The 11,156-nt window shown below is 49.6% G+C and overlaps 1 protein-coding gene across 1 annotated transcript; it reads right to left on the bottom strand.

Moving 5' to 3' along the window:
- Positions 1-4,459: 4,459 nt before the first annotated feature.
- On the bottom strand, positions 4,460-10,917 carry LOC132592382 (uncharacterized). Its single transcript, XM_088671509.1, has 18 exons — positions 10,855-10,917; positions 10,537-10,711; positions 10,284-10,425; positions 10,088-10,206; positions 9,807-9,956; positions 9,232-9,374; positions 8,964-9,078; positions 8,716-8,852; positions 8,401-8,520; positions 8,161-8,275; positions 7,671-7,802; positions 7,390-7,527; positions 6,950-7,108; positions 6,731-6,835; positions 6,508-6,613; positions 6,193-6,255; positions 5,568-5,750; positions 4,460-5,478 (listed from the first exon to the last, which is right to left on the bottom strand). Exons 2-18 carry the CDS (start codon positions 10,630-10,632, stop codon positions 5,465-5,467), a joined length of 2,037 nt encoding a protein of 678 aa, XP_088527635.1. The 5' UTR covers positions 10,633-10,711; positions 10,855-10,917; the 3' UTR covers positions 4,460-5,464.
- Positions 10,918-11,156: the final 239 nt, after the last annotated feature.

Here is an 11,156-nt window from a genome sequence, read left to right as displayed (position 1 = left end):
AAATCCTTGATAAGTGATTTACAAAAAATAAAAATAAAAGGCAGTTCTAAACAGGTGCTTTAAAAGCTTTAGAAAGCTAATTTAAGACAGCTAGCAAGAGATTAAAACACATGGCAACGTTATCCATGCCCAGATAGGCTTGTCTAACAAAAATGTTTTGTGTGTGTTATAAGAAAGAACTGCTCCTTTTCCCTTATGGGGTATCCAAGAGCCCGTATAGAGTCCTTAAGCTCCTCCTATCGGTAGGAGAAAATAACAGAGGCCAACCAGAGAATATTGAGACGCAAAACAGCTACTAAGCCTGATCTTTATTCAACTGTTGCAACAGGGTCCTCACTCACCACATGCAGGAGGGAGGAGGCACCCAGAACAATGGTGTTCAAGGCCCTATATAGACTTTTGAAATTGCCACCCTGTAGCTCAAGACTACCCCAAAAAAAATCATACTCTGTTGCTCACAGTAGTCTTGACCATCATTCAAGGCACCCCAAGGTGCCACGGCATACCAGATGAAAACCACTGCCCACCCAAAAAGCATCATACATACATCACAGAAAGAGGCAGTCTTGTCTCCTGGCTTGTCTCGTGTCATGATACCTGACAATGCTTGCTGGTTGCCCTTTTGTGGCCACTCTGGGCCATTCCCTTGAAATGGTAAATACCTCAGTGCTTGAAACTATTGTCACAGATCTACCCTGTTTATGTGAGAGGTTTATAGCTTTTGAAGGATCTGTAAGTGAAAAGAGCTATTGGGAAAGGTTTTTCCTTTGACTACAGAGTAAGTATCTGGGGTCATTAAGAGGGTCAGGATGGCTTCGGGATGCTCTTTGAACTCAAAGAAAGTGTCTCTTTTTTCAGGGAATATTTTATAATTTTTGAATGGTGAAGGATTGGTTTCTCTCTAGGGTGTGTGTCTGCTATGTGTGCACCTGTGTAACACTCATCCCACCTTGTGTTGCCCAGCGCCTGCAAGCCCCCTACTGTGACATCATAGAATGCTTGCAGTTGTTTTTCATAAACCCCACCAGCAACTGCTCATCAGGAGCAGAAGTGAGCAGCTTCTGTGAGTGAAGTGAAGGGCTGTTTCTCAGAGGAGGAAGCCCTGGGAGAGATCAGGGTTCAAATACCTCCTTACTCAGTTATGCAGCTCACTGGGTGACCTGGGGCCAGGTTGAACTCTTTCCAACTTTGAAGTCTCTATCCGATAAATTGGAAGCGGAAATTAACATTAACGAACTGCTACCATCAGGTTGAGAAGCATTGACATTGATATGTGTGTTTGATTAACATCACCTGCATTGCAAAGGGGTTGGATGGCCTTTAGGGGTTCCCTCCAGCTTTGCAGATCCATGATTTCATGATGCCAGGTAGATTTGATCAGAGAGCCGGTGACCTGGAGGATAGTTGTGTGAGGGTTTATTTTTGAAAAGGCAGTTGGCATTCTAATGCTCTCTACATGAGAAGCAGTTAAGAAAGGAGAAATCTATTTGTGTGATTATGATTGAGAGAGGCAAGCCAAGTTCAGAAAAGGATTCCACAGGTCCTGAATGCATTTGGATAAGTGATGGGGAATGGGGACTGGAACCTCCCTATTACAGTACGGTATTTACCAGTAATTGGGGGTGGGGGAGGCACCTAGGCCTCTAGGAGTTGGCTGTTATGCCTAGGACAATTCAAGAAAGCAGAATGATGCATATGCTATGGTAATATATCAATAGACTCATAGAATTTTAGTCGGAAGGGACCACAAGGGTCATCTAGTCCAACCCCCTGCAATGCAGGAATTTCCCCCCAAGGTGGGGCTTGAACCCACGACATGGTTGAAATATTATGCTGATACACAGCAATGCCTCGGAGCCGTTGCGACTGCGGCCGTGCCTTGCCTAGCCCGCGCCCGCCCTGCCACCCCCTCTTGCCTGCCCGACCCTCCCATCCTCTCAGCCAAGCAGGGTAGCCGCCGACGCTGCCAGTCCCAGAAGCAGAAGGTGGCCGCTGCCACCGCCGCAGCAATGTCATCGGGCCCGCTCGCCCTGTAGCCCCGCCCACGTTCCCACTTCGTGGCCCCACCCCTCCCGTGCCTTGGCCCCGCCCCTGAACGACCATGGCTCCCCCCCCCTAGTTTTGATCCTGGGTACGCCCCTGCTGTCTTTGCTATGAATCAGAAAGTGATTATCAGGAGGTTCCTTTCTGAGATGCAGATGAGGACATGTTTGTGGATGAACCCAGCTTCCTGGTGGAAGGAAGGAGATATTCAAGATTGGCTGTGGTTACAGCAAAGACAATCCTTACCCAAGAAGGACGGCTCTCTCATTTTTCAGCACAAGAGGTTGAATTGATGGAATTGACTAGGACTCTCCCTATCTACAAAGATTCTACTTATGCATTTGGAACATAGAATAAGGAACCGTGAAGCTAAATCTGGGTGGTGGACTTTTGATGATACATCTTGAAGGAATTGCATCAACAAGGACACATGAATGCAGTGAGAGAATGGGGAGAATTGGTTTCTAGAATAGGCACATGTTACATTTGAACACTGTAGCCGCAACACACGAGAAGATGTGAGTCCAGGAGTGAAATATATATATATTGAGTAAGATGCCATTTTCTATTGTATCCCTTATGATCTTATAAGTTATGTTTGTTTGTTGCTTTGCTAAACAGCTTTCATTAGGCATGTGCCGAGTGCAGTTGTTTTTGTAATGTATACCAAGCAAAATATGCAGGAGGGTGAAGATAGTCTTTTAGAAAGGAAGCGCTTGAAAGTCTTGAGGGGGGTAATCATGATAATAAATGCTGGAGATGTAAGAAAGAAGAGGGTTCCTTTTACCACATGTGGTGGACGTGTCCACTGGTAAGTGACTTCTGGGATAAGATTTATAATGAACTCAAGAAAGTGTTGAAAAACACATTTGTTAAGAAACCAGAAGCATTTCTAGTGGGCATTGTCGGTAAGGAGATCCCTAAGAAAAATGTATCTTTTTTTATGTATGCCACGACAGCAGCAAGAATTCTACTAGCCAAGAACGGGAAATCCCATGTATTACCAACAGTGGACGAGTGTCAGATGAAGATGATGGAGTTTATGGAACTGGCTGAGATAACCGGAAGAATCCGCAACCGGGGGGGGAAGAAGCGACAGAAGAAGAATGGAAAGATTTTAAGCTATATTTGAAAAAAAATGCAAAAGTAATATATTAAGACAGAATTAGGTTAAAAAGAAACTGTGGAATGTATGAATATGTTAAATGGAAAGGAGTAAAATAAGTCTAGAAAAGGTGAAGAAAATGGTTTAGAAATTGCTAAAAATTTAAATTGCCAAAGAACCGCAGTGGACGGGAATCCCGAGGGGGTCCCCATATATAATGTGAAGGAAAAAGGAATAAGTAATTTGAATTTATGTGTTTATTTTCTCTTTATTGTTGTTATTGTAGTGTTTTCTTTTTGTGTTATTTTTTGTTCTGAAAAAATCTAATAAAAATTATTATTAAAAAAATTGAAAGTCTTGAGGGGGGAGAATGTTACAAAAACCAAAAGTATTACAGACCCTTTTTCTGACCTGAGAAGTCAGGGGTCTGTCCCTTATTTATTCAGCAGAATAAACCTGAGTTCTGCCTCTAAGAAGTCTGACCCTCTTTCCTTTTGGGGCCACGATTGAATTTGGAACATGTATCCCAGGGAAGAACAGCATAGATTTAGGCAACAGGTTGTAGGCTCCATTGCTCTTCCCCCAACGTAGCAGCATTCTTCCTTTCCCAAGGGGATTTCCCCCTCTTCTTCACAGGAGACTCCTCCCTGCACACCCTCCAAATCTGCCTTCCCCTAGGCAGCCTTGGATTCAACCCTTTGTTTCCAGCCCTGGCTGTGAAGTGCTGAAGGGACAGCAAGCCCAGATTTCCTATTGCCCCTCCCCACCTCCCCCAAACAAAAAGACTCTTTCAATGCTGGAGACTTTGGCAGGGACCTCTCTCTTATTTCGTCTTCTTGGATCTTGTCTCAGCCATTGGAGGTTGCAGGTGAGAAGTATTTGGAGAGAACTGATGAGGAAGTGGGGCAGGATGGTGAAAAGAGAGGGTTGTGAACACCCCCATCTCTGAGCAGCAGACGACTCCAGGGGTGCCCGTGCTTAGCCTGGGTTCAGTTTCCCTGGAATGAAGACTTTGGGATATTAGGCTTTGCTTGCACATAGATGCTAGGATGAAGCGTTTCACGGCAATAACCCTCCATCTTGCTCCCCCCTTAGCTTCCCAGGGATGCCCCAGGCCAAAGTTCTGGGTCCAGCTCAGAGCAAGACAATCTCCTGCCTCTCCAGATTCCAGCATCCTCCCAACTCACCAGACGCAACCCCAGCCACCAGCCTCTATGTCTCCATCTTGGGATGATGGGCATCCCTCCAGGGAAGTGTGTAGAGGGTAGAGATTTCCCTTACTAGCTTACTTTTCACAAACCAAAACACCTGTTTCTCTTTTTAACAAAAATATTATTTATTCATTTTTTACAAAATGATATTTTTACACATTTTAACAAAAACCATAAGATCCGTATTTGCCCTTTTAAAAATATTTTTAATAAGAGAATTACAATTATAAAGAAATAAAGTGATACAAAGGGGGGAAGTGGGGGGGGGAGAACAAAGAAAGAAGGAACAAAAATAATATACAAAACGCTATCTCGTAACCTTGAATGCTCCCTGTTTTGCCTATCCTATTCTATTTCAACCTATCTTACTAAAGAAAGTCCTGCTTGCTGTTTTAAGTCCCGAAAGAGTCAATAGAAAGTGTCCAGTCCTGAAATCCACTGCCAGGTGGAGGGTCGATGTTGCAGGTGTCGTCTTCAGGGCGGCTTCTTTCGCGGCTGATGACATTCTTCTTTTATCCGGACGTTTCCTCCCAGGCTCCAGCAGATAGGCCGCCGTTTCCCATCGCGGTTTTGTTCCATGCAGGAAAGAGAGAAAAGAGATTCTGTTAGAAAGGGTACGAAATCTCATGAATGTTAGACCCTCTTATTGCCCCCGCCCCTAACAATCCCCGCTCTTGGCGAATGAGCAAAGAAATGGAAGAAATTTGCTGCTGGGGAGGACTTGAGAGGACGGCAGAGAGTCCTGCAAGGAACCGGACCCTGGACTGGGGGAGCTCCATAAAGCCTGCCTGTCCTGGGGGCAGGAACCCCAACTAAGGGAAAACAAGAAAGGAAAGATCGTCCATTTGGGGGCGACACTTATGGGGCAAGACCAGATCGTGGACTAGTTAACATCAACAGTCAAAACCAACATCAACAAAAAAGACAACAACAACAAAAGGTTTCCTACCGCTATGTACGGAGGGTCGTGAGGGCAGCACCACTCCTCTTGGTCGATCCTGATGGCCTTGATGTTCCTGGCGCTGATCCAGGCTGGATCCCACGGAGAGCAGAAGACGGTATCTCTGCAGCACAACTCTGATGTTCACGTTGCCTTGGCCTGGCGCTACTGCGGATGTTCTGTCAGGAGGAGAAAGGGGCTCCTTGAGAAATGCCACCTCCCAAGAGCCCACCAGATGCCCAAATAGCCCACCAGATGCCTCACTCACCTGGCATGCAACTCAGGAAGTCCTGCGGGTAAGGTTCCCTGTGAATACAGCAGAGCAGCCTCCTCACAAGGCGCCGGACCCTGCCTTTCTGCCGATGTTTATAGGCCCGCTGCATGATGTTCAGGCAGCTCCTCCCTGTCCGCCTGAGCCCTTCTTCCTCGTGCTGCTGCATCTCTTCCAGCCCTGAGTGGCAAGGGAGAAAGGTTGAGCAAGGCAGAGATGCACAGGAAAAGAGCCATCCATCAATAATATTAAGGCAGCCGTCAGGTGGCCCCAGCAATCGGGCCAGGGGAGGTGCGCTGGTTGTAGGGGCGGATGCAGGAATCCACAGGGTATCCACCCCAACCAGGACACAAGCAGTGGTGGTTCCCCTTGGGGAGCAGGAATCAGCTTTTCACAAGGCAAAAACTTGCAATGCACCCCCACCAGAGCTCCTCCCAGGACCAGGGTGTGGGGCAGGGAAATATTTGTGTGTGAGAGAGCGAGCAATGAAGTCACATTCCAATCCTCTTTGCATGTTCATCTTGTGGCACCTCTGTCTGCACATACACCTGGGAACCTGCCTTCCCCTAAAGCCCTTTCTCAGCAGAAGCATCCCTCCCAGCCCTCCGTGCGTCTCACTTACATGTGCCGTAGGATGCCATGTCTTGACTGTGGATGAAACCGGCATCCCGGAAAGCCAGATGACCTAGAGAGACAAGGCAAGAAAAGGGACGTCATCTCGGTGCAAAGCAAGCGGAGACAGAGGCAGCTTGGCAGGAGAACAGATATGCTCTGATGCATCTAGAGGCCTCCACCCTCTCGGGAGCACTCAGAGCAAGATCTGGGCGCAGATGGAGCCCTACCTAGCAGGTGGCCTGGGGACATGCCCATCCTCCCTGCCATTGTTACCAAAACGTTTCTGTCCATCCCTACCAGGGAAGGACGTTGCTTAACTTACCCAGAAGCAGAGCTGCTACCCTGGAGACTGCTGGCAGCCTGTTGGCAGATGGCTTCGTACATGCCAAGGCAGCACTCCGAAGGATGTTCTTGCTGAAGGTCTTGTTCTGTTGGCAAAGACAAAGGAGAGGTGGCATCAGAGAGGCTTGAGAGTGCGGCAGAAGAGCCTGTCACCCCCAAAGACATCCCTGGGCAAAGCTGCCAACGAAGCAGAGGGACCTTACCAGATGCTTGGCAGCCTGGTGGAGAGCAAAGTGGAGGCTAAATTTGTTGGGATGTGCCCACCACTTGACTTGTGGGGCTAGATGGGAAAGAGCCCTCCTTGCGGCCTGCAACACAAGAAGAGAAGAGGGTTACAAATTGTCGTAAAAAAAATCCCGGAAGCTCCTGAGAACAATCCCTCCCTCCTACTGCGTGCGTGAGTCCACCTCCTTGGCCCTCACCTTGGCCACCTCGTCCTCGTCTTCGAGGTGAATGAGGACGACGACCAGTTCTTTAATGGCTTCTTCTTTAGTTGTTGTTATGGGAAGCCTTTGGTCTCTCGCCCAGCCCCGAAGCAGCCCCAGATATTGGATGGCTGCTGCCCGGACGGAGGCTTCCTCCTGTAGGCAGAAAAGATCAGAGGTTGTGTTTCTCATCTGATCAGTTTCCTTTCTCCTGTCCACCGAGGTGTTTTGAGGCTGCTCAGCCCCCTATCCTCCTCCTGGGAGAGACTGGGGGCAGGGGTGACTCTCCCCCTGGGTTTTCCAGGCAGGCTTCCAAGAGAAGGTGCTCCAGAGGAAGGAACACCCTCCCGAAGCCAGAAGATCTCCGCTGCATGCCAGGCTAAACACCACCCTTCCTCCTCCACCCTGGGTGATGTCCTGTGTTCCCTAATGCTCACATGGGAAGCCATATCACAGTAGGTTGCCGCCAGCATCTTCATGTAGGCTTGGTCTACTAGCTCTAACATCTGTGGGAAGACATCAGCTTCTGCATCAGGGAAGAAATCCGGCAGCGACAGCCGCAGAAGCGAAGGGTCCTACACAAAAGAGAGAATCTTTTCAAAGGTCTGTTAGGCCCTACACTTTTTTGTTTCACAGGCCCTTCAGGATTCTGCCAGCAAAAGAGTGCTGGGCCATGATTATGTACCCCCTCCCCCTCCCCCCTCTGAGCATCACTTGCCATGTCAGAGTCCAGAATCAGGGATATCCCTCTGGCACCGAGCTTCTGGACTTGCAGGTGGTCATGTGACAGCCAGGTGTGGAGCTGCTCCATTGTATCCTGACAGGGAACCTGCAGACGGCAGCTGAGCAGCTAAAGAGGCCCAAAGAGAAAGAAAGTCTTCAGTGATGAGAGGTTAAGGCAGGTTCTCCTTTTATCCACCACCTGTAGTTCTGCACAGAGCAAAGCCACTGAAGGGAATGGACCAAAGTTCGTCATGTACATCAAATCCAATGGGTCTACTCTGAGGAGCACTAAAACAGGCAACTGTCCTTCGGCTCAAAGAAGCCTTGAGAAAAGCCACAGAATATGGAAGGTAAAGGCAGCTGCAAGGTTCAAATTCTAATGGAGGACACAAAGGGAGCCGAAGAACACAAAGCCCAACACTCGGCAGAAACCAAGCCAGGGCCTCCTTGCTGCACCCATTTCCTCCCGCGTCAGTCCCCCTCACCTCGATGTAAATAGCTGCCGCTACTTCTGGCATTCCGGCAAACTCCTGGTCCCTGAGAGCAACGGTGATATATTCCACCATGGGACGGATCCACCAGCGTCTCTTTCCGACAGCTCTGAAATGGAGAACCAGGTCTGGGTAAGGAAGGGAAAGACACTGCAGGAAGCAAACAGGGGCACAGTCCGATCCCGTGCCTTCAGCTCTGTTTGCCAGACCATTGGGGAAGGTTCTTCCTCTTACCTCACCATGGCAGACAACCCCTGGTTGAAATTGTCCCGGCAGAAAAGTTGGTCAATGATGGCCGCCTCAACTTGCTCTCCAGTGGTGCCGAGAAGGAGGTGCAGAACTTCCTTAGCCCCTCTGTAACAAAAGCAAGGCCAGTTTTACCATCAGGGTCATTGCCACCCACTCAAATTCCTTCCCCATCCTTCTTCCCTAGCAGCGCCTGAAGGAGAGCCTCCCTTAGAAAACCAAGTTGGACTGGAAACCTCCCCCCCCCCCCCCGAGGTTGAAGGGAAAAGGACTCCATTGGCCCCTTTGCAACACACTACTCACTCGAGGAATTCCTGGTCGTAGTGGAAGTTGACAACCATCCCCAGGAGAGCGATCAGCAGCTGTGGGAAGTTCTGGCGCACAGCTGCCTTGTATTCCTCCATCCTGAGGATGGCGTGCAACAGGCTGCTGAGATGTTGCTGGAAGAGAGAGAGGTGCAAGTCACTTTCCCTGCTTTTCTGCAGAATACAGAAACCCCTCGATATTCCCCTGGGAAGAAGGAAGCCAGAAAGCAGGTGGTTCGTCCTTACCACTTGGGTGGCAGATTCCGCCAAGGGGCTTTGGTAAAGCTGCTCGGCCATGAGATGGAGCAGTTGTTCTTGGTCGGCCGATGTCAAAACCTCCTTCCATACTCTCTCGCAGTCTCTGTGAATGCAAAAACAAGAGCAATGGTCAGATTCCAGTGTTGTGCTTGGTGCCATGCCCCAGAGAGAGGAAATGGCAGGAAGGGCTTCCTGAGCAAGCCCTGCAGCTTGCCAACCTTTCCCTTAGCCCAGTAGAACCTGGAGGGCTCCATACCTGAAGGGAAACTGGAGGAGGTATTCAACCACTTTGTTCAGATGCTGGTGTGTCAAGATGGAGAACGCAAAGATGGCCATGTTTCTGCCCTCCACTGTAGGCCCCTGGGTGATCTTATAGAAGGCCTCCAGCAGCACCTCCACCTGTCAGATAAAAAGAGAAGGTTGCTGGGAGAGTACAAGGAAGTGGGGCTGCCTGCAGGCGGATCCCTCCATCCCTCATAGAAAGAGGGGCACTTGACCTGTGCCACCACAGCCATCTTCCTTCAAAGGTACCACTCAGGGTCCTTGGGAGTATTGGACCCAGGCAGCTCCAGGGAACCAGTTCCCTTTCCATTGTGGGCCAAGAGAAGAAGCTTGCCAGGCTGCTCCCAGAAGGAGGATTCCCCATTCCTGAACCCATGTTTCTCAGGACCCTGAACCCATGTTTCTCAGGACCCTTGGCTGAGCTTCTTGTCCTGACATTGCCAGGCCCCTCCCAACAAACATGTGTCCTGGCCACTCAATGGCATGAGGTTGCCTCCCCTACATCAAGGTGGAGATTCTTCTTCTCTCCTACCTTTGCAGACACCTTACCTCCACTGCTTTGCCGCTAAACTGCTTGATGAACTCTTGCAGTAGGTGGGAGATGTCCAAGGGGTGGAATCTGCTCTCAAGAACCAGGTTGCTGGCCAGGAAGGACATGGCTTCCAAGAGTTGCTCCGCAGGGAGAAAGGCGCCAAATACCTGAAGCAAGAGAGGAAAGTCAGAGGTGCCCACAGGGCAGGGCTGGGGAGCAGAAAGCCCAGGTGCTTTCTCTGCGGAACCCAGAAGATGTGGCTTGAGAGACCGCCGTGCCTTGTGTGACAGCGACTTACCCTGGCAAGAGAGTTGCAGTCGTTGACGAACAATTCAGGAACCGGTCCTCCGGTGGAATTGAGGAACTTCTGAGCTCTGCTGATGAGTGTTGGGTTCCTTGATGTTCGTGCCAGCGTCTCTGCAAAGGAAAGCCAAAGGGTTAGTTGGGGTCTTGCTCACCCCACCCCATTCTGGGATGCATTCTTTCAGTCTTACCTTCTTTGCGCCGCAGGATGGGCAGAAGATGGCAGAGGGCCTCTGCTGCCCGCTGCCTGCACTCCGGGTCTGGATCCAAGGCACACAGGCAGGAAATAGCCACCAGTTGGCCAAGGGAGGATGCAGGAAGCGCTACCGATGGCTGAGAAGAAACCCAGAGAAGGAACTGATAAGAGAAGGGTGGGGCTAGAAGGGGCAGCCTGAAGGCCTTGACAGCCCTGCATGGTTGCAATGCTTTGCTTCAGAAACTCACATATTCCTGGATCTTCTGCAGGAGGGCGGAAAGATCTTGGAGCGCCTCCCTTCGGACCATCTTCTTCCCACTCTTCATCGTGGTGACAACATCCATAAGTCTGGCCTTCAGCTGGTCCTCGCTGAAGCCTTCAGGAGGAACATCAGCCGCATCCGGAGAACCTGTGGTTGGGATGCTGAGAGGAGAGAGGAGTAGCACTTGTGTAAAAAGTTTTTATTGCCTCCCCTCCTTCAAAGACCCCAAGCACCACCACCATAGAAGGGGGGGGGGCTTTTGAAAGCAATTGATTATGGGGGAGGGGCTTTAGCATAGCATTACCTTGGAGGAAGATCCTCCCCATCTTCTAGGCCGATTTCCGATATTTGATCTTCGTCGAAATCAATTCCCTGTCCATGAGAAAAGAGAAACAGGAACGTCCGAATGTGAGGAGTGGATCAGACCCACTCATGTTTTTGTGTTGATCAGGAAAGCGCAGATGAGGTAGGTTGGGACACAAACTGAAAATCTCTGTCCTCCATTTCCTTAGAGACCTTATTCATCCATTCATTCATTCATTCATTTAGAGTAGGCACATCCAACAGATCGTGATTTAGCAGTAGATCACGTGGTGTTTGTGGTAG

This window comes from Zootoca vivipara, chromosome 6 (assembly GCF_965207765.1).
Source record: "Zootoca vivipara chromosome 6, rZooViv2.hap1.1, whole genome shotgun sequence".
Classification (NCBI taxonomy): Eukaryota; Metazoa; Chordata; class Lepidosauria; order Squamata; family Lacertidae; genus Zootoca; species Zootoca vivipara.
This window is presented reverse-complemented; position numbering and strand designations above follow the sequence as displayed.